Here is a 25,538-nt window from a genome sequence, read left to right on the forward strand (position 1 = left end):
AAAGGGGTCATGAATGGCCTCCGATTTTTTATTTGGTACTGTTCTCTGAGCTCCATTTATAAAGTTATCAAGATTTTACATCAAAAATATAATATTTAATGAGTAATAGAATATTTTCTGTCCTTTTTCAAACCCCCCTCATCAGAAGGCTCTGTTTGAATATAGGTGTGGCGGATTGTAGACTCAGAAGTAGTGTTAATGCCCACTGCTATGATTGGCTAACACTGTTTGACAGTCTACATCATTAACAGATGGATGCTGAAGTGATTTAGGTTAAAACTGTTTAAATTCTCATTTCAAATGATCTGTTTAACAGACAAAACAATAGTGACCATGTAATAAAAAATGTAATACACTTGTTTGTTACAACATTACTGTCGGATCCAATATAGTGGGCACAGCACTGTCTTTTTTTAAGTTTCAATCTTTCTGAAAATCCTGCATCGAACTGTGAACTTATTTGAAAATGAATCTGCTGTAAAATGAAGTGAACAAAGGACCAAGTTCTTAATGATGCGGTCTGGATCTTCATTAAAAATAAAGTTCATTCATTCTTTCCTAACACTGGAATCAGAAAGAGGGCAATGCAAACACTGTTTTTCCACAACTTAGTACTGCACAGCGTCTTGTTATCTTCTGAGCCTTCTTTATCTTTCAGTTTCTGTGTAGACCTGCATTTGCCTGTCTTGTTATTAACACTACATGCATGAATTGGTGGGTGGGGCTAAACAGTAACTGAAACTTACTGAACTGAAACTGAAACAGGAAGTTTTTATGGTGCAACGACCTCTCATATGTCAAAAGATCACAGGGATTTTGGTTTCTCAGTTCATGACCCCTTTAAATTGCACTCAAATATTAAAAAAATTAGAAGTAACCTAAAAAAAAAAAAAAACTCATGAGTGTGCACATTTGATCTTTCATGTACCATATTTAGTGTGTGTAAGATAAAATAAAAATGCAAAAATATAACTAGTACTTTTCTAGTTGAAATAAAATAAAATAAAAAGTAAGAGTACTAGTTTTCCTTCAGAAACATAATCAAGTCAAAGTACAAGTAGTCATTTTAAATTGTACTTAATAAAGTCAAAATACCCCCAAAATAATACTTATATTTACGTTTTCAATCACTTTTGCCATATAAGTGTTAAAGGCCCCACTAGTTCCCTTGTATTAATTTTTTAATCATAAACTTTCCACATCCTTTTACAGAAATGACGTTGCTCAATTAATATTTAATAAAGAAAATGTATTATTGCTGGGTATGACCCTTGCTTAATAATAATAATAATAATAATAATAATAATAATTACTATTATTATTATTATTATTATTATTATTTTATAATTTATAGAGTGACAGTTGGGCAGAACGCCAAAACAAGCAATGTCCCGAGGCAATGGTGACTCTAATACTTAACACTAATTTTAGTTCTGTCAGGTCCATTAAGTCAAGAACACACAGACAATAAAAATAATTTAAGAATTTTTATTGAATAGATTGCAAACAAGTTGATGTTCCTGAATTGAAATTTGGCAGTATGGCTCTGTTCAGGGAGTCCTCTGACCTTTCATGAGCACCATGAAATAGCAGAGAGTCAGACGACAGCCGCAGCAGCATTAGGGAACGCTCACACAGTTTAGGACTGTGGGAGCTAAAATATCCCCCCTGTGAACAGAGCAGGCAACATGACATAAAGCAAATGCCATGTTATGCATAAGGAGGAGCTGGGGAGGTGGCGGGCAGCAGAAGCGAGCAGCAGCCTGTATGAGCAAACTGAATGTGTTTAAAATAGGGCGCCTTGTTTGAGCTTTGGCCATTGAGCAGTGAGGGGAGTTAACCAGGTAATGCAGCTCAGCTGGAGCAGATCAGCTGATGGTACAGTGTTGTTAGCAAATAGCATTAGAAGCGTCTTGACTACTTGGCCTGTGAGAACTGACGCTCAATTCATGTGCTTGAGAATGTGATCCAAATAATTAAGTCTGTTGTGTTATCGGTCTTTACAGGCTGTTTTTGCCTTTCCACTATCTCACATTTGATCATGCATGATTTCCAAGAAAAGGAAACTCATGGTTATGTCCCACCCAGTGTGCAGCAGCACAACATACAATTCTAACTTGCCACTCCCCATCCCCCCTTTCCCTCTCTCTCCCTCTCTATTTTTGTCTTTTGTACTTATCAACATTATTTTTTGTATTATTGCATCCGTTGTTATAGCAACAAAAGACACCCTCGGCTGCTATTTGTAACCAAAACGTTGCCAGTTTAAGTGCCCTTGTCAACTTTTTCTAGTGAAAAAGATACCAAATGTGAACACGCCCTAACATTTTTCAACTTGAAAAGATGCTCTGAGGTGCAGAAAAAGATGTAGCATTGGCATTTCAAAAAGTTGCTCAGGACACAGTTTACTTCATGGGATTATTATGTAAAACAAACGCTGGCAGCTTCAAAAAAGACGCCATGTGTCAACATAGTCTAAATCAATCAATTTGATAATAAACATGAATACACTATATTTGTATATTTTACATTTGTGTATTTTTAATATTATTATTTGTCATTTACATTGAAAGGCTGTCAAACCTCTTTGCACTATTTATTTTATTGTTAATATGTTTGTCCTTGTTGTGTGTGTGTGCGTGTGTGTGTGTACAGTATATGTCTTTGCTTTCTGTCTCATGTCTAATTTTTTCTTATTAAAAAAGTAAAAAGAATAAAATAAAGCTTATACACAATTTATGCATGACGTACTTTCTTATGCAGAACACAAAGAGATATGTTGGGGACCAAACATTATGAAACACATTGCTTACATCTTATGAACAATATGGAGTATAAATATGGATCACTGATATCTCTCTCGCTACCTCTCTCTCTTTTATTACTAAAGGACACTCTTTCAGCTGTTATGATTGTATGGGTCTGATGGGTTCTTGTGCAAATCAAAATGTAAAAACGTGTCCCAGTGGATCTTCTAAATGCAGTTCAAACGGAGGTAACACAAGCTGGTACATCCAATATGATGGATTGAAATTCGCTGTTATTTTTGACTGATGGAGATGCTTGTGTTTTTGTTCATGGAAATGTAACTTCTGACAAAACTGCTAATTTCCTCACAGAATTTACAAATCTGATCACAGAATATTCTATTCAGATTTCTGTTTAATTTGTTTTCTCACAAAATTTTATGCCAACAATACATTTTGTATGAAAACTGAATCAATATTTAAATGAGAAAAATGCTACATTTTGATGTTTAAAATTATATTTACAATCAAAATAATGTGCAGTTGAACTGGTCTTTCCTGAATCATTCAAGTTTTAAGTGACATTAGTGCTAAAGTGAAGGTTAAAGACTGTGTTGCTGACTGTGCGAGTGGATCCATGAACCTCGGCATTGTAAAGAGGTCTTCAGTGTGTTGTAACACAGACCAGTGTAACGTCCGAGATGCTCCAGGTATTGTGCTTTACTGACCAATGCAAATAACTATCTTTAAAGTCGACACTCACTTTAAAAATGTTATTTTATCTCTCTTATGATTGAGATTTTGATACAGCTCACATTTACCAATTTCCAACTTAGACTAACCTGTGTTTTCTTTCTTTTCATCAGGGAGTTTTGGAGGCCAGTCAATGGTTGTAAAAGGCTGTGTCTCTAAATCTATCTGTGATGCTGGATCATCGGTTCAGGATGTTCAGGGTGTCTCATGTTGTGAGGGGAACCTGTGTAACGGTGCTCAGAGCATCTCTCAGAGCTTCCTGTTCCTCTGCTGTTCTCTGATCTCCTTCATCCTGCTGCACTGAATCCAGCAGCTCTTCAAATTCACATCTACAATCAGACACACTGCACTGAATATAGAGCTTGTACTTTCTCTGTACTGTACATCTTTTGTGTCCTGGTATGTTCTCTGCTCTCCTTCATCCTGCTGCACTGAATCCAGCATCTCTTCACATCTACAATCAGACACTGTACTGAATATAGAGCTTGTTTTTTTCACTGTATAATGTATCCTTTGTGTCCTGATATTTTTCTGTCTGTGGCATTCTGATGTGACATTTTATGAAATAAAATACTACACCTTCTTGTTTCTGGGGTTATATTTAGCTTGTCATACTGTAAAAAAGTCAGAATATACTATAATAAATATACTATATATATATATATATATATATATATATATATATATATATATATATATATATACACACACACACACACACACACCTAAAGGATTATTAGGAACACCATACTAATAGTGTGTTTGACCCCCTTTCGCCTTCAGAACTGCCTTAATTCTACGTGGCATTGATTCAACAATGTGCTGAAAGCATTCTTTAGAAATGTTGGCCCATATTGATAGGATAGCATCTTGCAGTTGATGGAGATTTGTGGGATGCACATCCAGGGCACAAAGCTCCCGTTCCACCACATCCCAAAGATGCTCTATTGGGTTGAGATCTGGTGACTGTGGGGGCCATTTTAGTACAGTGAACTCATTGTCATGTTCAAGAAACCAATTTGAAATGATTCGAGCTTTGTGACATGGTGCATTATCCTGCTGGAAGTAGCCATCAGAGGATGGGTACATGGTGGTCATAAAGGGATGGACATGGTCAGAAACAATGTTCAGGTAGGCCGTGGCATTTAAACGATGCCCAATTAGCACTAAGGGGCCTAAAGTGTGCCAAGAAAACATCCCCCACACCATTACACCACCACCACCAGCCTGCACAGTGGTAACAAGGCATGATGGATCCATGTTCTCATTCTGTTTACGCCAAATTCTGACTCTACCATCTGAATGTCTCAACAGAAATCGAGACTCATCAGACCAGGCAACATTTTTCCAGTGTTCAACTGTCCAATGTTGGTGAGCTTGTGCAAATTGTAGCCTCTTTTTCCTATTTGTAGTAGAGATGAGTGGTACCCGGTGGGGTCTTCTGCTGTTGTAGCACATCCGCCTCAAGGTTGTGCGTGTTGTGGCTTCACAAATGCTTTACTGCATACCTCGGTTGTAACGAGTGGTTATTTCAGTCAAAGTTGCTCTTCTATCAGCTTGAATCAGTCTGCCCATTGAAATGGTTTTGCGTGAAAATCCCAGTAACTGAGCAGATTGTGAAATACTCAGACCGGCTTGTCTGGCTCCAACAACCATGCCACGCTCAAAATTGCTTAAATCACCTTTATTTCCCATTCTGACATTCAGTTTGGAGTTCAGGAGATTGTCTTGACCAGGACCACACCCCTAAATGCATTGAAGCAACTGCCATGTGATTGGTTGATTAGATAATTGCATTAATGAGAAATTGAACAGGTGTTCCTAATAATCCTTTAGGTGAGTAAATATAGCTAATTTTACCCTTCATGTCAACTGTGACGGGGGTGGATTTTTTTATAACTCATCCATTTAAATTATATTAAGCCTTAAAGTTCTGCATAATTAAGGGTATGGCCACTTGAGTGACAGGTGAATTGCCTCTGCTGACAATGCCGTCGCCCTAGGTAGGCGTGGCTTCAGCAACCAGCTCCCGCCTTTTTGCCCATTTTTGATTATCCGGGAGAGTCGCGCGGTGTTTTCTGGGAGTGACGCGCGGTGACGTGCTGCCAAGATTATCTGGGAGTGACGCGCCGCTCTTCAGGAGTCTATGGGTGATGTCACTGACACTACGTCCATGTTTTTATACAGTCTATGGTTCCCACCCAAGCCGCAGCGGAGCTGTGTAAGCCCAGCGGATGCAATGGCACCATCTAGTGGACAACCCAGGGGCAACATGCAGGGGTTCAGACAGATTTTCTCTCTCCACAGGGCGATGCGCCGCTTCTCACTGTCAGGAAGGCCTGACAGGTTAAGCCAGAGCGCGCACCCTCCCACCACAGAAAGCGCCATAGAGTGACCGCAGGCTTGGTAGGGTTAAGGTGCCTGGCGATGGAAGGCTCGATAACGGGGGGTCACCCATACCATGAGCTGCCATATCCTTTACTAGCCAGGGGAATGCCAGAGGGTGGGATGGCCTCCTCGTCCTCTGAGACCCCAAGAAGGGCAGCATCATCATCATCGCCGGAACTGGCCGGTTCGTCGGCGAGCATGAGGTTGCCTGCGAAGATGTCCTCTTCGGGGAATGCGGGATTGTGCTGGTCAGCCCAAATAAGTAAGGAGTTGCCCCAGGAGTCCCCCGGTAGTGCGTTGTCATCACCGTGTCCCCCATCTGAGTCAGAAAGGCCGAGCTCGGAGCACTGGGTTGCTGCAACTTTAAGACGGTGTCGTAAAAGCTTCTTGGGCAGCATAAGGCAATGACTGCAATTTTCCGGGTTATCCAAGGCTTCTTGAGCGTGTTTAAGGCCCAAGCAAACCACGCAGAACGGGTGAAGGTCCTTAGCGGCGATGAGCGCTCCACACACGGCAGGCAGGCCCGTGATAGGCTGTTCCCCGGAGAAGCGGCAGGTTTAGACAGCGACATACCAAAGAAGAACTCGGAAAAAATCCATGGCGGACAGCCGTGGAAGGAGGAGCAGGTGAAACGGCGAGAGCACGGGCGGCTCTGAATGCAGAACACAGCAGAAGGCTGAAAAGACAACTGTCACGTCTGGCGGAGGCTGATCAGGCGATATGTCCTCCTGAAGACACGAAAGTGAGCAGCGTAATCCAACCGAACTGTATCAGTGCAGAGATCGTGAGAAGCGAATGTCAACTGGAGAATAGCAGCGTTGCAGCCATTATATGCCCCTAGGTAAGGGGGCGGGGCCTTACCTGGCATTGGCTGCCCGCTTCTGTCTGTCTAGCCAGACTTGGTTTAATTGGATGCTTCTGCAGAGGTCAGGTATGGATGCCCTTCCCATAGGTGGATCTCGAATACGAGATGATGAAAGAGAACTCGGAATAGCACTGCACAAGATCATATATGAAATTGTTCCTTTGTCCGAACAAAAACCAATGCTTTGTTGCATATCACAGAATATCATATCAATAATTTGTTCAATTATATTTATATTATATTTCATAGACTATTTACCGAGTATACAGATTGTCACTACGTAGATCCATTATTGATTATTTGTATTATTTGTAAAGTGATATAATTATTATTTTATGTTTATATATATTCATGGGTATTTTTTATCATATTCTGCTATCTGTAATGTTTTTATACAAAAGAAAAAAAAAAAACTCAGTTGCACAAATGAAAAATTCCATTGATGCATCATACTTTTTAGTTCATGCCAAGTTACCCTAAATGGGCAAGTCATCCAGCTGGTTGACTCATGTATCTGCTTAGTGAATGGGTCATCTGAAAAAAGAAAAAACTAAAAAAAACTAAAAGTTGCTCAGTGTGGTGTCAGGAACACAATTTTAATAATAAATATTTTTTTGCAAATAAAATTCTTAGTGTGACTGTTGAAGGGTTAAAAAAAACATTAACAATCTAACATGTAATATTTTTTTTTAAATGTTGAAACCTTTCTGAGAGTGTCGGTTGGCAGATGAGATACAGAGCTTATAAAATATTTATGAATTTATGAAACAGAAACCTGATTCAATGTTTGTGGGGGATTTATGAGAAAAGGAAACCTTCGGTTATTGTGGAACAGGATGTTTCATGTCCCGGCAAATGTGTGTGCATGCAGTTAATAAGGAACTGCCCCTGTTGTAATCCTTCACCGAAGTTGCCCAACACTGCTTTAGAGGATAGTTCATTGTAACAATATTGTATACTGTGTGTGTGTGTGTGTGTGTGTGTGTGTGTGTGTGTGTGTGTGTGTGTGTGTGTGTGTGTGTGTGTGTGTGTGTGTGTGTGTGTGAAAAGATCATAATTTTTTTTTTTAATAACCTAGTTTTTCCAATAACATTCCATCCTCACCACTTAGTTAATATTGAAATCATTCAATAGACTAATTTTCTTTTGCAGAACATAAAAAGATGCTTTTACCCTCTACAGTACGCAATATGATAACAATGAGGAAAAAATTATTTGTTATGTTTTTCCTGCTTAAAATTGGACACCATAACAATATCAATAAATATTTTCATTTTTTTTAAATGTATTTTTTTTTAAAGTTGGTTGACTCAAGACAAAATTGTACAACAACGGATAAATTAAAACATTTGTCATTTTCATGCAGAAAAAATTATATATTTATTGAAAACATAAATTTCTTTAATCAAACACTCCTACAAACAGATTGATCTAGTTTTTAATGTATTGCACATTTCATATCTAATACAAAGTAACATTTCATATCCAGCTAGTGTTGTCATGGTACCAAAATTTCAGTATCCGGTACCGATACCAGTGAAAATCCATGGTTCTCGGTACCAATTTCGGTACCAAAGCAAAACACAAAAATATGCTAATAAAAATAAAATATAAAAACTTTTATCACTAAAAATAAAACCAATACCATTCTTTATACTTATTTACAATTGTGTTTAAAGTTTTTCTACAAGTAATATAATTATGAAAAACAGTAAACAAGTTACACCCAAATTTAAATTGTCTTTTAATTAATGAAATTTAAACATTTTATTTTTTGTTAAATAAAGGGGATTTGCTATTAAAATTAAAACATGGAAGAAATATTGTGTGATTTATTTCTTTAAAAAATAAAGTTTTATTAATTTTTTCAACAGTAGTACCAGTATCACATACATTCATTTTCCGCCAACAGGAGGCGCTTTAAGAGCGGGAGATATACAGGATTCTCCGGTAACGGCTGCAAAGCAGCGCTGAGCTCACAAACGCTGTCTTATCAAGCATTACATGCAAAATGAAATTAAAAATCGAAAATTTTCTAAACAAAGTCGGTTTCCTTCTGAAATACAGTGATATAAAAACACCCGCATCAGTTTTTGATATTGAAACGTGCTGTGCTCATGTTTATTCAATGAAGTCAAAGTCTTGGAAAATCTATTTGTGGCGGTCAGTTTGCGTTTTGTATTGATTAAATTTTTTGGAAACCCTGGGTTGCTGTGAATACCTTTAAATTGACACTGGTTTTACTCAAATGAAATGGTGAAATGCTTGTGAAGTGACTCAGAACAGTTCTGGTGATGTTGTTTATGTATTTATGTCCTCATTGAGACGCAGATGCTGAAATTACTGCAAGCTCACGCGCTTCAGTCCATGTAGTAAACGTCTCTGCCATTCATTCATTCACACAGAGACGCGCAGAACATGCAGGATTCATATTTCAACCAACTTTTGCGGCTTAACATTTACAGATACTGGTCCATATGGAGATTTGATTTGATTTGATTAATTTATGCTAACTTTGACAAATTCCGTGACTGTCTATGTTAAAATGTAAGTTTCATTTTCATGACTGGATTTTGAGATTCCGTCCGCGTTTTCTGCTTCGCAGAAATCATAGCACTTGTATGTACCATTGTGGATCAAAAGTATAACCAAACTCTCATATCTGTTATCATACCTAAACATTATAATCAGTGCTGTTTCAAAGTAAAAAATGAAAAATCATCATAACCTTATCCTATATGCACCTTATACTTACAAGCAGGCACATACACACAAACAAGCACGCATGCACGCACACACACATACATGTAACATCTCCTTCTTCACTAATGAAACCTCCTTTCTTGTGAAAGGTGAGGAAGCAATTTCTCTCAACAAAAAATTCATAATATGTGCAGATATAGTATGTGAATGACTATTCTTACAAATGCATTATAAATGCATTTGCATTTCCATGAGGCACATGGTACTATAAGAATGTTGGGGTCCAAACAACACTGAACCCATCTTCTTTTGGGGTTCCTTAAAGGACAAGTCAAACATGTTTGGAAAAAAACACGAGCAACTGATGACAGAATCTTCATTTTGCAGTGAACTATCCCTTTTAAGATTGTTTGTTTGTACATTCCTTGTAATTCCTTAATCCTCCCTTAATAATTAACTGGCAAGTAAGTGATGCAAGCTGAAGTTTCATTTTCTAGTAATGTTCTGTTAAGGATTCATTTCTCATGAAGACCCCTCCCATTTGAAAAGCTATAAAATGAGCGCTGAAACAGACATTATTTCATTCACATCCTGATCAAAGATGGATCTGCAAATCTCAGTTTTTCTTCTGTTCCTTCTTTTCACTGCAGGTATGATGACAAATAGTGTTTGTATTGATATTGGGTACAAATACAGGTTATTGATATCTCTCTTTGTTTTAAAGGACACTCTTTCAGCTGTTATGAGTGTATGGGTCTGACGGGTTCTTGCTCAAATCAAAGGGTAAAAACATGTCCCAGTGGATTTTCCAAGTGCATGAGTTTAACAACTGTAGCACAAGCTGGTAAGTCCAAAATGTAACTTCTCACTGAACTGCTGAATTCCTCACAGAATTTATGATTGCAATCACAGAATATTCTATTTAGATTTCTGCCATTGAATTTGTTTCTCTCAAATTAAAAAATTAGTATTAAAAATGAATCAATATTTTTAACAAGAAATTCTACATTTTGACATTTATAAATATATTTTCTGTCAAAATAATGTGTTGAACTGGTCTTTCCTGAATCATTCATGTTTTAGGTGGCATCAGTGCTAAAGTGAAGGTTAAAGACTGTATTGCTGACTGTCCAAGTGGATCCATCAACCTCGGCATTGCAAAAACATCTTTTGCGTGCTGTAACACAGACCAGTGTAACGTCCAAGACGCTCCAGGTATCATACTCTACTGACCAAATGCAAATAACTATCTTTAAGGTCAACTCAGATTTTTCTTCCAAAGGACATTCATTCAGGAAATACAATACAGGGTGCGGCTTGTCAGTTGTGAACTGATTAAGTGGTGCAGCTAACAGAGTGTTATTTCATTAGATAAATAAAATAATACGTTTGTTTTATCCTGTAGATCCTTCTAATGTCCCCAACGGAAAGACGTGTTACTCTTGTGATGAGAAGAGTTGCTCAAACATGTTGAGCTGTACAGGGAATGAAGACCGCTGCTTGAAAGCAACAGGTGAGAATCTGGAAAAAAAACAAGTTATTTTATCTCTCTTATGTTTTAGCATTTGATACAGATAACAAATACCAATTTTCTATCTTGGAAAAACCTGTCTTTTCTTTATTTTCCTCAGGGACTTTCGGTGGCCAGTCAATGGTTGTAAAAGGCTGTGTCTCTAAATCTATCTGTGATGCTGGATCATCGGTTCAGGATGTTCAGGGTGTCTCATGTTGTGAGGGGAACCTGTGTAACGGTGCTCAGAGCGTCACTCAGAGCTTCCTGTTCCTCTGCTGTTCTCTGCTCTCCTTCATCCTGCTGCACTGAATCCAGCAGCTCTTCACATTCACATCTACAATCAGACACACTGCACTGAATATAGAGCTTGTATATTCTCTGTACTGTGCATCTTTTGTGTCCTGGTATGTTTTTTTTGCTGTGACATTCTTCTGTAACATTTTTTTAAATAAAATACTACATTACCTTTTTTCTGCGTTAATATTTAATATAGCTTGTCATGCTTTAAAAATGTCAGAAATATTAATTACAGAAATAAAAATGTATGCTCATTATTTACAGTACACAACAAACGTATGATAATTATTTAATAATGCAAACAAGATTTGCATTATAGATAGGTCATGAAAGTAATAAGAGGAAATTTAAGCTACGTTGAGAAGTAATATTTCACAAACACTTTTGTCAGTTTATTTTTCACTCAATATATTTTGTGTGTGCAATTAGCATGAAAGGTCAAAAGTATGACTGCAATACATCATGTGATCCACTACTGGAACCCTCTGCACTTGACTCATTATAATATTAAATGTTACATGTTTCTTTTTTCTGCAAAAGGTTAATCTGGGTTTCCTAACTCAATTTAATTATACTGTAGAGCAGGCTATATAATATTTAGCAATATACTCCACTCTAGCCCTCATGTACTTTTCAAAAACTGGTGACTTCCTGTATCGTCCGGGTCAAAATTGACCCGTATTAAATTCAGTGTAGTTCCACAAAAATTACGAAAAAAATAAATAAAATACAATCAAGTACAGTCAATAAACTTTTAATATCAATACTTTTCATACATTTCAAAGAATGAATATCTGAATTTATGATTTATACATATGTTTTTAACCACTACTTTTGACTGCCACTCCCCCACACCTGTGAGATGTTTGCGATTACTCATTTTTTTAATGATAATATCTTGTTCTAAACCTAAAGTAATCTTGACAAACTATATATCATTTGAAAGGTTTCTGACTGTTTTTCAAAGAAATGACAGAGCAATAGATAAATGGCAATAGATTCTCCATTTGCGATTTGGTGCCAAATGTTTTTATGTGTTTTAGAGATTGAATTCAAATCAAATATCAAAGATACTACCCAAACTATTTCTGAATAGGATGCCTACTTCATAAATATTTAGAAATTTATCAAATAGAACACTCAAACAATAAATGGAAATCGAGAGTCCCTGTATATCGTCTAGTGAAGAAGTTTGGTACCGCATCCACAAAATCATACTTAAAAGTTCAGATATTAGCCTAAAATTTGGCTCAAAACTTGTTCAGATGATTGGTGTTGATTTTCTTGAAGATTTGGTGGTAAAAGTGTTTTGTAAAATTGCTATTTTATATAAAATATAGAAAATTCATATTTTATATTTTACATTTTCATAAATTTAGACTTCTATAACTTTTTTATATATATAAATTTACTTTTAGAACTGTTTACAATAATCTGTGATGTTTCACTTTTAAAAATATACCAATCTTAAGACAGTGGTCTGAAGTATTCAAGTTTTATAACAATTTTAGCTGGAAAAGTCGTTTTTATGTCTATGCTCAAAAAGTGGGACTTACAGTTAAAAGGTTAATCAATAAAAGTTATTATTTTGGGTCTGTAAAGTTGCCTTAGAACATTAAAAAAGGCAGGTCAAATTGACCCGGGGACAGTACGACTGTAAACATTTTTTAATCATGTCAAAACACATTAGCATATTGAAACTTTGCATGCATGTTCATGACCCTAAATTAGAATAAGTCACAAAATTTCAAGAAAAACAACATAGGTTTAATAGTATTACAGATAGAATGAAAAAAGAAATTATAGCTAATTTTTACCATCTTTGGCTGACAAAATATTTTTCTATATTGAAATGAGTGCGGAAAAGCTTTTTTTTTTTAGCTTCATAGGATAGTAAAAAAACTAAAATAATAAAATATAACCAATAAATGTTATTATTTTGGGTCTGTAGAGTTGCCATTAAAATAGGTTGGTCAAATTGACCCGGGAACAGCAGGAACGTAACAAAAAATTTTGTGGACATGTCAGAACACATGTATAAGGCAAGGTTCAAAAAGAAATGATTGATTCAGTCAGTGTGGAAGAACTTGACTTGTCTGCAGTATCCCAGCTGAACACCTCTGGTGTGACTTTAAATGCAGACTTTGAGCCAAAAACTCATCGCCAAACACTGATGACTTGTACATATGGGTACAGTCATTTTAGACACTTCCAAAACTGTTGCAACAGAGATGGAAATACAATTTTTAAATATATGAATAATGTCTCTGTGTTGCCACAGTTTTGGAAATCCCAATACGTTTGTCCATATAGTGTATGTACAGGCCATTGGTGTTTGCTGATGAGTTTTTGGCTCAAGGTCTGCTTTTTTTGTCTGATGCTATTCCAACATAAGTTTATGAATTCTGTCAGGCCAGATTTCCTGTATTGTTGCTCTAACTGCCTGCCGATTGCATTAAGTTCACGAAGCTCAGGAGTATACCATGGTGAGGACCTCTTAAAAGAAACAACATGTTTCTTTAAGGGTGCAAACTAATCTAAATGGATGAAAGTGCAGCATTATATTGATCAATAGAGGCCACAACTGGTAAGTCACCAATAGTATGAGTAAGAGTGTCCAGGTCAACATCTCAGATTTTCCCAAAACAAATTACATGCTGTTTTATAGTCAGCAGAGAAGGTGGAAGAAGACTAAAAGTACAGAAGTTTATGATTGCTTATGCAAACATCAGTGTACTCAAGGAGATCAACAGACACACCTGTGGTACAAAACCAAATCTGGCTGTGTGATCAAATCAAATGTGTGAACAGGTTTATGTGTTGGAAAATTAACATGCTGAGTCAAATTAAAACACACTAGTGTTTCCATAAAATGCACAGTGTTTATATAGTGTACGCATAGTTTATATAGTGTCAATATAGTGTACGTTTGACCTTCCATGCTAGTTACACACACACAAAATATACTGAAAGAGTGAAAAATAATTGGAAAAAACTATTTGTGAAATATTACTTCTCATCATATTTAAATTTTTCTCTAGTTGCTTTCATGATATAACATTTTTAGCTTTTATTAGTGTTATTATCCAAATATTGTTTAAACTAAATAATAATAATAATAATAATCATCATCATCATCATGTTTCTTCTCTTCCAAGGTTTTTATTTCTGTAAGAAGCATGACAAGAAATATTAAAAATGACTGCAGAAACAAGGTAATCTACAACCCGGATTTTTTTTTTGTGGGGGGGGGGGGGCTTTTTTAAAATTTGAATAAAATTAAAACTAGAAGACTTTCAAATCACATGAGCTAATATTCTATTCACAGTGAAACATAGAGAACACGACAAATGTTTAAACGGATAAATTTTACACTTTTATCCATTAAATGAGCTTATTTCAAATTTGATGCCTGCTACAGGTCTCAAAAAAGTTGGCACGGGGGCAACAAAGGGTTGAAAAAGCAAAACATTTTGAAAAGATTCAGCTGGGAGAACATCTAGCAACTAATTAAGTTAACTGACATCAGGGCTGTAACATAATTAGCTATAAAAGGGATGGAAGAGTCTCTCGGAAGAAAAGATGGGCAGAGGCTCTTCAATCTGTGAAAGAGTGCGTAAAAAAAATTGTGGAATACTTTAAAAACAATGTTCCTCAACATCAGATTGTAAAGGCTTTGCAAATCTCATCATCTAAACTGCATAACATCATCAAATGATTCAGAGAAACTGAAGAAATCTCTGTGCGTAAGGGAAAAGGCCGAAAACCTTTGTTGGAGACCTGTGGTCTTCGGGCCTCAGGCGACACTGCATCACTCATCAGCATGGGATGCCCAGGGATACTTTCAGAAACCACTGTCGGTAAACACAATCCAAATTTGACATTCTTGTTGGAAATCACAGACGCCGTGTCCTCCAGGCTAATAGGAGGGAGACCTTCCAGCATGTGTAGGGTTTATAAAGGATCTACAGGACAAAAACATGTTTTATTTTCCATACAAAATTCTGTATAACATGTAATGAAATAACACCCTGTTACACTCTGCTCCATTCAATCAATTCACAGCTGACGAGACACACCCTGTATTGTCTTTCCTGGTTGAATACTCGTTGTAAGTAAAATGATCATTGACTTTAAAGAGTTATTTTATTCCATAACATTACAGTTTTGATGCTGTTTCATGTCACATGATCGTGTTGGATTACATGTCTTCACTTTCTGTATAGAAGATGTGTACTAGCGCCGTCTACCATATAACAATGAAAACACAGATTCTAGGAGCACAAGTATAGATCAAACATATTTAGACTTTTTGTAAGTATAAGTCAAGTATATTTAAATGTAATTTTAATTATATTTCTGAGAAGTACATAAAAAGTAAACTAAAAGCATACTTTCCTATTTTTAGTTTAAAAGAAGTATACTAATAGCACACTTGAATAAACTTCTTTCTCGTAAGGGTAAACATTTAAACATAATGTCGAGATAAACATAAACAAATGTCTTTTAGGCTTGTCTCTGATTTACTTGTACAGAGAATATAGATGACTAGCTGTTTTGAGGTCCAGTGTGGGAGACTTAGTGTTGTTTGACATACACAATAATTCATAAACATAAAATACTTTCTCATGACCTTTTTTTATTATCATTATAAACAGCAAGACAGTTCCTCTTGCACATACTAAAATGTTGCAAATGTTGTGAAACGGGGTTGCTCAACTACACCCTAAATCCAATGGCATTTGAGGAACCCTCTTTGCCACTTTAACTAGCGATGGCCGCTTAATTAAGCTTTGAAACCTTTGCGAGTCATTTGAAACAGTGTTTGGATGCGCATATCAAAATGCCAAAGTCACGTGATTTCAGTTAACGATGCTTCGTTACATAATAAATGCTTCAAAACGTTTTGAAATTTCAGTAGTATGCCTTAAGGGGGCGATCTCTGTGAATCCGTGAATCATGCGAGTTCATTGATATCGCCCCCCAGGCAGTGAAATCAGTGTCTCTGATATCGATCAGTTTTATAAATTTGTAGACATTTTTTAAACATTTGTGTAATTAAAAGGATGAGTAGTACTTAATAGTCTCCTACTCCCCTGTTTAGACAAGCTCTACATAAAACAAACAAAACAAGCTCTGCAAATTAACAATAATAATTTTAAAAACGTGTTTTATACAGACAATTCGTATGAATGGTATTTTTTGTTTGGTTTTATTTTTTTTAATTTAATGTATTATTTTTTACTGGGTTTGTAAAAGGTACATACTCTGTGTTGGACCACATACCTCGAGTAAGCAAGGTTTTGGGTTAATCAGCCGAGATTTCAGGGTTTAGCTGACGGTAAATTAATCGTGTTTTCTGGAATATACCCCAGTAATTGTCATTGGGAAAATACAGCGCATGCGTGCCTCGTGCTCACCAGCTGATTAAACCGTGCGTTGTAACGGGAAATGCTTGTAAATTGAAACAAATAAAAAAAAATAAAAAAAAAACTGTAAATAAAGGTTACATAGCCTATTAAATTTAGAAATGTAATACCCACAGAAAGACTTTTTACAGTGTGATGAAGAAATATTTATCCTCATTATATTTAATCTGCAATAACGTGACTTTTATAAAGATACGTTTGGTAATTAACTTTCAAATGCATAAATTGAGGAGGTGGATCACAAAGCAGTTTTTCCTTTTATTAAGAAAAATAACACGACAATAACTAGAATGAACACACAGGAGAAGGAATGTAAATGTAAGAGAAATGTAAAACAATGTAAAACAAAACAATGTTTAAAAAAGACAAAGAGGACATTATTTAGACAGGCTAATGAGAATAAAACTAAAAAGAGGTGTGCAAAATAATCAGTAAATAGAAAGAAATTGAGACAAAGTAAACTAACAGGTGCAACACAGTATAAATTAAAAAACGAAACTGAAACCAGACTGGAATGTGAAAGCTGCCAACACTTTTTGTACTGAGAGAAAGTGAACGAAGTGAAAATGAAACCGAACTGCGGCCGGCCGAAGTGTGACCGCAGCGCATGTTTGATTTGGTCTGAGATGCGGTGTGTGCGACATCTAGTGGTCGAAAAATCGTATATAGCCCCTTTAAAATGTTTTGGTCATTGCTACATTACATTAAATTGTACCTGTTAAAAAATTAGGCTTTTTTTTTGTGGTTTCTCAATAATGTGACTCAAAAAGAAAGCCTAATTTTTTAACAGGTAAAGGCAAAAAAAAGTGTTTGTAATGTTACTGGATACAAATTGTTTACTTCGGGTTACTGGGTACACTGAAAAAAGGGAGACTGGTCACTTGTTAGATTTATGAAATTATATTTAGTATATTTTACTAAAGGGTTTTATGTTCTTAAGTAAAACGTGATAGCATTGTGTAGACTGCACATTATATGCAGAAAGCGTGCACGAACATATTTAGCTCATGTTGGGATAAAGTAAGTCAATCAAGTGAATACCAGTTCTCATTTTATCTCACGATATTCACGCACGGGTGCAATGCATTTCGGGAAGAAGAAAGAAAAGTCCGCGCTTTTTTTCAAATTCAACGGTCTCACTTGCAACTTCCAGAGAAACAGAGACGTGCATCATGTAAGCTACAGACAGAATAGGCTACAATAATAATTCTACAAGTTAGAGGTTTGTTGCAGCAAAACTGAAATTGGTGATTTTTGGAACAACAAGGTTTTGGTGAGTTTTATTTCGTTTTTGTCGAATTAGAATGAAGTGTGTCCGCTACTCCCTACTGGCGCGGACGAGCCGTGGGGCCGCCATCTTATGGTGCGTTCACACGCGCTTGTGATTTCAATGTTAAGTCAATGTAAAGACGCCATATACGCGCGTCAAAAGTTCCTGCGGCGCGAATGGGGCATATAGCGCGGCGCGGTACACGCGAATACGCCTCATTCGCGCGAATTGAGCGTCTGGCGCGAATTGAGCGTCTGGCGCATTACGCGCTAATAATTTTATATGGTGCTTTTTGTGCATTCACGCATTTGACGCGAATTCGCGTCTGCCGCCCGAGTTGAAAAATCTGGCGTCTATCTCTATATTATGTCTATGGTTTTAACCATGAGCTAACAAGGTAACGATAACGTTAAAGTATTTTGAGCTAATGTTAGTCCCAGTTCTGGAACCCAGAGATACTTCATTTCAGAAAGTCAGTTGTATTTTCCTGTGTTTACTGGGTAAGTGTTTTAACTTATACAGTCTATTGGTAACTAGAGATAAAAAAAAAATAAAAAAAACTACTTTGGGGGTGGGGTACTTAGCCCCAGCCATGTTAACTTTTTTGTGGCGCAAACACCCAAAATACTGCTTTGCCATGAACAGCATTATTGTTTTAAGTTGTTTGATACATTTTGAGTAAGTTTAACCTTTTAGAAAAGACAAAGGGTCACTTAATCTACAAAATGTGTTTTTAAATGGTTTTTAGCTGTTCATCTTAAACAAGGAGGAGTTTAACTTGAAAGGCTTATGATTTAACGTTAACATGTAGTTTAGTTTTTAATTATTTCATGGTAACATTAATTTATGTTCTTGCTCTTTGTTGTTGCAGATGGACACTAAACTCACACTCTGTACATGTCATGTGGAGTCAGCTCTTTCACTGTGGGCTCAAGTTTGTGTGGTGAGTAATGTTTACAGTTTTTACCTCACAGGGCAGGGTTCTGTAGTAGGCTATTCAGTGTTTCCCACAGAATGTCAGTCTAAAATGTTTTCTCGCATTTTGCAACCATTTTTTGAGATAGTGCCAGTAGTTTTTACAACTTGTGCAACCTACAAATTTGACTACCTGTTGTTGTTGTTGTTATTGTTTTTGTTTATTTCATGTTTAAAAACAGGAGGGAGTCTGCAAAGGGAGATCTCCCAATGGCCTGTAGGCCGTTTTGGCCTGCCGTTAAATAATAACTTGACCCGCCGCAGCTATAATATAGCAAGCTTCTTTAAAAACTATAATATAGAAAGCAGGAGAATCCAGTATCTGCCGTCTCCTTGTCTTTCTCTCTGTTTTTCTGCCAAATAATACGTTGACGACCATTAATAAGTCGGTGTTGATAACTGCCACGCAGCTGGCCACAAGTTTTAACGTTCGTGCTTCTAAAGCCTTTTCAGATGGGATGCGACGGTCTGTTTGCGGACACATTTGGATAAATACATAACCATTCAGTCAATAAGTAGAGGCTGCAATCACTTTTTTGCAAGAAGGTTAAGCTACTGCTTTTATATTGGTTGTATTGGCCATTTAAAGGTTAATTTTTAAAGGTTAATTTTAATACTTAATATACATTGTTGTAAAGAATATTTAAATAAAAATATAATTCCACAGGCTTCATTATAGACACAGTGATTGGTTTCGGATCATACTGTGTCCAGGAAATGGTGATTGTCCCCAAAAATCCTGATAGGAGTACCCCTAATATGTTTTGTTGTTGTTGTTTGATATTTCATAATTTGCCAGCATGTAAGTATTTCTAATTGAAAATTAGTGTTTCATTTGTGAAACCTGTCTTTGATTTATCCTTATTTATTTTATTTTTTATTTCTTTTTTCAGTGACGAATGATGCAGAAAATGCTATGAATGTGGCATTGTAAAGCCTGCCCCTCAGTTTTACCAAGTAGGTCCCATGTGTTAAAGCATTATCGGGTAAAACATAGTTTTTTATGGGAAGCAGTTACAATTTATTTGGATCACCTCTCAACTTAAGAAAAAGAAAGATATGGACACAAACTGCAAGTGTTGGGCACTTCCGATCCATGTTACGGCATACGCTGCCGCATTTCTATCATTCAAAAGCGCCAGGTCCCTGCCACGGCTCGACTGCGGTATTTTTTACGTTTACCTTGCGGGGAATCCCTCACCTAACACAGCCCAGGCTTGTCTCTTCCGCGATTAGTGTATCAGAAATAGGGCTGTGCAAAAAATCGAATACGATTTTCATGCGCGTCTCTTCAGTAAAGACGCTCCTGTAATTAGTAGTATATCTCCAGCACGTGCGTTCAGATCAGGGTTGCCAGGTTTTCACAACAAATTCTGCCCAGTTGCTTCTCAAAACTAGTCCAAAACTAGCCCAATCGCGTTTCCAGGAGGTTCCCCGATAAAAATTGCATCCCGGGGTTAAAATATAAGTTTTTTTTGGCAGGGTTGCCCTGGTAATATTCACATTTTAGGGGCTAAATATCACGTTATTGGTATTGGTATTGGGGTCGCTTCAACCCGCGGACATGAAAAACAACCGCAGACTTGTGGACACTGGTTGGCATTTACTACACAGAGCCGTAATTCACTGACAATCTACACAAAATCGATTTTAAATCGCAGGCGTTTCTTTGTCGATTTTGAAAGCGATTTTGTGTAGCTTGTCGGTGGACTACGACTCTGTGTAGTAACTTAAATGCCGCTCCACCTGAACCAGTGTTGCCAAGTCTGCGGTTGTTTTACATGTCCGCGGGTTGAAGCGACCCCAATACCAATAACGTGATATTTAGCCCCTAAAATGTGAATATTACCAAGGCAACCCTGCCAAAAAACATATATTTTAACCCCGGGATGCAATTTTTTATCGGGGAACCTCCTGGAAACGCGATTGGGCTAGTTTTGGACTAGTTTTGAGAAGCAACTGGGCAGGATTTGTTGTGAAAACCTGGCAACCCTGATCTTAACGTACGTGCTGGAGATATACTACTAATCACAGGAGCGTCTTTACTGAAGAGATGCGCATGAAAATCGTATTCGATTTTTTGCACAGCCCTAATCAGAAAGCACAACTACCATCCAGCATTTTGGCAACGCAAAAGTAACAAACTTAAAGTAACTTTGTATCACTTGCTTCCTGGTAGGCGAGCAGTGGAAAATGTATTTTTTGCCCTCCTAGGGATCGTTTTACTTAGAATGTGATGTCATGTGAAAACTATGAATATGCTGCTCTTGTTGGTTGCTATACAACCACAGAATTAGCTGTAATTTTGCTGTAAATTGAACTTGCACATCTGAAAAAACATCTACATAAAAAATAAATGGATGGGCAGAACCGCAGAAGTTGAATAGTAGAATATACTTTGTAATCTAAATGTAAAAATTTAGAATACAAACATGTTTTATCTGCTTTAACAAAACAATACAAGTTAGCTTGCCCTTTAACTTAAAATAATGTAAATAAAAATAGGACGTCTATTCCATGAAATTCCTTTGCCAGGGTAGCAAACAAAATCTTAAATATTAGTTTTAAAAAATGGATCACAAAAGCCCTGGCACATTTTATGTGTTCAACTGTAGCCAAATTTTTTTTGTGCTGCATTTTGTACTTCATTTTTATACTTAGGGGGCTTTCACACCTACCAAACAGACGAAATTTGGTCAGACGAAAAGAGCCAACTAACCGTATGTATCAAAACATGAAGTTTGGTTCATTCAGGTGTGAAAGCCCCCTTTAGTGTGTTCGCTAGAGTTTGGGTACTGGTCATCTGGAATTCTGTATCAGTACCCAAACGTTACATTTTAAGGTACTTAACTGTCCCTGTGATAACAAATGTACTGTAATTTCAGTTAACCAAACAAAACATTAGTGTGTCTGCTGCTTCTTTATGCAAAAAGCACATATGCCAGAGGGATTTGGATCTTTTAACTAGGGGTGTAATAAAACGCTCACGAGATGAGACACAAAATTGGGTTCACGAGATAGAGACGAGATTTTGACAGTGCTTTTAAGAAATCTTCAATGCTGAATTATATGAAGATTTTGAGCATTAATTTATTTCCTGCAATTGATGTTAAAACATTTATGTATGTAAAGAGTAAAACAAAATTCTGTATTTTTAAGCACAAAAGTAATGTTGGAAATGATTGCTCTATGTCCTAATGAGGTCTGAGTTTAAATAATTGTGTCCTTTCTTTTCACCAGGAAATGACTGAGACCCATTTCTTCAGTGGCACAGAGATGACGACAGTGGGGATCTATGTTGTGAAAGACACTGCCAACAGCGAACCCTATGATGTCGGAATAGTCATCGAGTGTGTGATGGCACTTCGAGATCTTGAGAATGTAGCCCTTGCGTCTGCATGTTGTTTGGACTCTCTTATGCATTAAACATGCAGTACCCTACAAAGCTCTGCTACACTTTTGAGGTAATTCAAAAGATAATCATGGAGGTGGATGCAGGTGAACTGTAAGGAAAGGCTCAAAGCTTGAAAACTAAGCTCCACCAGTGAAGAGAGCTCATTGTTCTTGGCTCTTGGTTGGACTAGGACATGACTTTTGGCAAACTCTACATTGCTGGACTGAGTGGTGTTGCAACATGGTTTTGGGACTACCAAGTCCAGTGATGTTTTTCTTTTACAGTTGTGATTACTTCACAGTACAAGGCACATTTGCATTTTATCTTTCCATGTGTTAATGTGTTGAAATATAATACATTGTTCAAAAACCATATCTTCCCATGGCACATTTGGAGTGAATTGTTTTATAGATGCAGTTATATTTGTACAGTACCAGGCACATTTGAATTTAAACGTTCCATTTTATTGTGTTAATATATAATACATGTTCAAAAACCTTGAGCTTCCCACAGGACATTTCATGTGTATTTGTTTTTATTGATGCATATGCATTTTGGAAAAGCTTTGGCATGTTTGGCCAAACTAAGCTACATCTGGGAAGAAAGTGCATTATTCTTTGTTTGATAATTGTTAGTAAACTCATTTTGGGCTCTTAGATACTATGCAGTACACCCCAGGATGCAGTGTTGCAGCCTGGTTTTTGGAACCACCAGGTCCATGTTTTACAGTCTTGATTACTGTACAGTACACCAGGCACATTAGGATTTTACCATTCCATTGTTTTGCTCTGTTAATATAGCATTGTTCCAAAACCTTAAGCTTCCCACAGTACATTTAAGGTGTATTTTCTTGTGTGTTTTTTTTTTTTTAATAGATGCAGATGCATTTTGAAAAAGCTCTGGCATGTTTTAGCCAAACTTAGCTACATCTGGAAAGAAGCGCATTATTCTTAGTTTGATTAGCCCATGACTATTGTTATACTTTTTTTGGGGCTCTTAGATACAGTATGCAGTACACCCCAGTACACACCAAGTTTTACATTGACAGTCTTGATTACTGTCCAGTACTAGGCACATTTACCTAGTCAACGTGTTAATATATATCTTACATTGTTAACAAATCTTGACATCCCCATGGCACATTATGGTGAACTTTTAATTTTGGAAATTCGGTGCCATTTTTTTCTAGCCACACCTGTGCAGTGCATTCATTTGTTGAATAAAATGTCAGAATTGAACAGGCTTATAGTTTTTAATGAAAATATATTGTTAATGTTTACAACAGTAAAGTGAAATGTCAACAACAATACATTTGATAATTGTTTATTTCTTAACTAATTTGTTTGTGAAGTCATCCAGTTCATGGTTATCCAAGAAATGTTGAAATCAATGGACTGGACTGGCTAAAGTTTCTTGAAGACGTTTCACTTTTCATCCAAGAGGCTTCTTCAGTTGTGACTGAATGGTAGTTTTTCAGTCAGAACTAAATAAGCCTCTCATATGAGAAGCGAAACCCCTTCAAGAAACCTTAACCAGTGAAGTTGCCTATGATTTCCACTTTCCTTGGTTAACTGTAATTTATTTTATTAATACATATAGATTTAGAACATAGAAATTACAATTTAACAATGTAAAAAGAATATTTATATTAATTACATTCCATTAACTTTATATCAATATAAAGTACTTGTGTTGATTGAACGTGAATAGTCTGTGTTGACTGAACGTGAATAGTCTGTGTTGACTGAACGTGAATAGTCTGTGTTGATTGAACGTGAATAGTCTGTGTAGTTTAAACGTGAATAATCTGTGTTGATGGAACACAATTGTGTAAGTGGCTACCAAAGCAAACAATTTGTGTGCAACCAATGTCCACTATTCAATTGAGTAAATCCAATGAATTATTTTTTTCAGTGTACATAGATGTCTCTTTCTCACTGTCTATAGCTAAATTGTATATAATTTGCGGGTATCAGGGAGCCTCTATCAATATATCGGAGACTTCCTTACCCTCTGGGGGAGGTGGGATGTCTGGCTGCTCAGACCTATAAAAGACCATTTCTGCTGCATAGATATATGAATATGTTATTGGAACATAGTTCATTTTGTTCTTGCAATTTGTTGTTTTCTCCATTTGGGCTTTTCCAAAATGTAACATTTCAAACTGCATTAGCATCATTTATAAGCAGGGGCAACAGATGATTTGATGAGGAGGAAAAATATTACAAATAATAAAAAATAAATTAATTAAAAAAACAGTAGCCTATGGCTTGATTGGAAAATAAAAATGACTGAAAGCAGTGAAGAGGCAATAGATATCAATACATAATGAGATAATTGAATGTCTCTCTGTGTCTTTGAGGATAAGATTTCCAATATGAAAACAAAACAGTAGAACAATTGGTATTGGTAGCCTAAGTCCAGTATGATCTACTGTAATAATTTTCTGAAGGTAATAATACCACAGGAGTTGATCAGTTAAACTGATTAACTGGAGTATTCACCTCATCTGTGAACGTGCAAGACTTCCGGTTCATTAGCTGCTATAGGTAAATAGAAGATTAATAATAAGTAAACAGAAAAATGATTTGCAATACAAGCCGCTTTATGATTATGAACACAATACATTAAAATAATATGATAATAAATTCCAGTTTGAAATATCAAGTAGCATAGCAGAGTGTTTTTGTACAGCTAAAATAGCTGTAAGAGATTGACACCAAACGCTTTGCACATTCAATTAAGTTCAAAGGGAGCACCTGCTCTTACGTTCAAATTAAGTTTAGTTTTATAAAATAAAGTTCGTTTTTATCTGCACCATGTAAGCCAGGCAATTTTAAAAACTAGAATTATTAGTAGTGGTATTTATTACAAATTTTCTTATTGTTTTGCTTAGATGGAATGCATACGCCCTTTTCCCGAGTAAACAATGAGCTCTGTCATGGTGGATTTTAACTTCCGTTGTATGCTGCCTTATTTTTGTCTCCCTAGGATCCCATGTTAAAACTGGGTAAAAGAGCGACTGATTTATTAAACGGAAACTTTTTGATTAAGCTGTGCTGCCACTACAACAGCAATAAACTTGAGGCTGAGGAAGTCCTGGGCAGTACTTGTTTTCAGCACCAGCAAATCTAAAAAGAATGTCCATATACAGCGCCGTATGTCTTGCATTCCATGCCAAAAACTCACATGAGAAAACAAGCA

The 25,538-nt window shown here is 36.5% G+C and overlaps 1 protein-coding gene and 2 long non-coding RNA genes across 3 annotated transcripts; all 3 read left to right on the plus strand.

Annotated features, from left to right (window-relative positions):
• Positions 1 to 3,778: 3,778 nt before the first annotated feature.
• LOC122141203 lies at positions 3,779 to 25,501 on the plus strand. The gene is made up of 3 exons (XR_006157618.1): positions 3,779 to 3,899; positions 14,425 to 14,481; positions 25,326 to 25,501. It is a non-coding gene; the product is annotated as an uncharacterized LOC122141203 (long non-coding RNA).
• Positions 9,981 to 11,438, plus strand: LOC109089066 (urokinase plasminogen activator surface receptor-like). The gene is made up of 5 exons (XM_042747598.1): positions 9,981 to 10,106; positions 10,181 to 10,300; positions 10,540 to 10,671; positions 10,862 to 10,969; positions 11,088 to 11,438. Exons 1-5 carry the CDS (start codon positions 10,058 to 10,060, stop codon positions 11,276 to 11,278), a joined length of 600 nt encoding a protein of 199 aa, XP_042603532.1. The 5' UTR covers positions 9,981 to 10,057; the 3' UTR covers positions 11,279 to 11,438.
• On the plus strand, positions 17,712 to 22,203 carry LOC122141201. Its single transcript, XR_006157616.1, has 4 exons — positions 17,712 to 17,968; positions 18,837 to 18,908; positions 19,834 to 19,897; positions 22,181 to 22,203. It is a non-coding gene; the product is annotated as an uncharacterized LOC122141201 (long non-coding RNA).
• Positions 25,502 to 25,538: the final 37 nt, after the last annotated feature.

The sequence above is a fragment of the Cyprinus carpio genome, chromosome B21 (assembly GCF_018340385.1).
Source record: "Cyprinus carpio isolate SPL01 chromosome B21, ASM1834038v1, whole genome shotgun sequence".
Classification (NCBI taxonomy): Eukaryota; Metazoa; Chordata; class Actinopteri; order Cypriniformes; family Cyprinidae; genus Cyprinus; species Cyprinus carpio.

Coding starts and splice junctions, on each gene's coding strand:
- LOC109089066 (XM_042747598.1), top strand. CDS start 10,058: ATGGATCTGCAAATCTCAGTTTTTCTTCTGTTCCTTCTTTTCACTGCA. Junction 10,672..10,861: donor TAACGTCCAAGACGCTCCAG/GTATCATACTCT, acceptor TTTATCCTGTAG/ATCCTTCTAATGTCCCCAAC. Junction 10,970..11,087: donor CCGCTGCTTGAAAGCAACAG/GTGAGAATCTGG, acceptor TATTTTCCTCAG/GGACTTTCGGTGGCCAGTCA.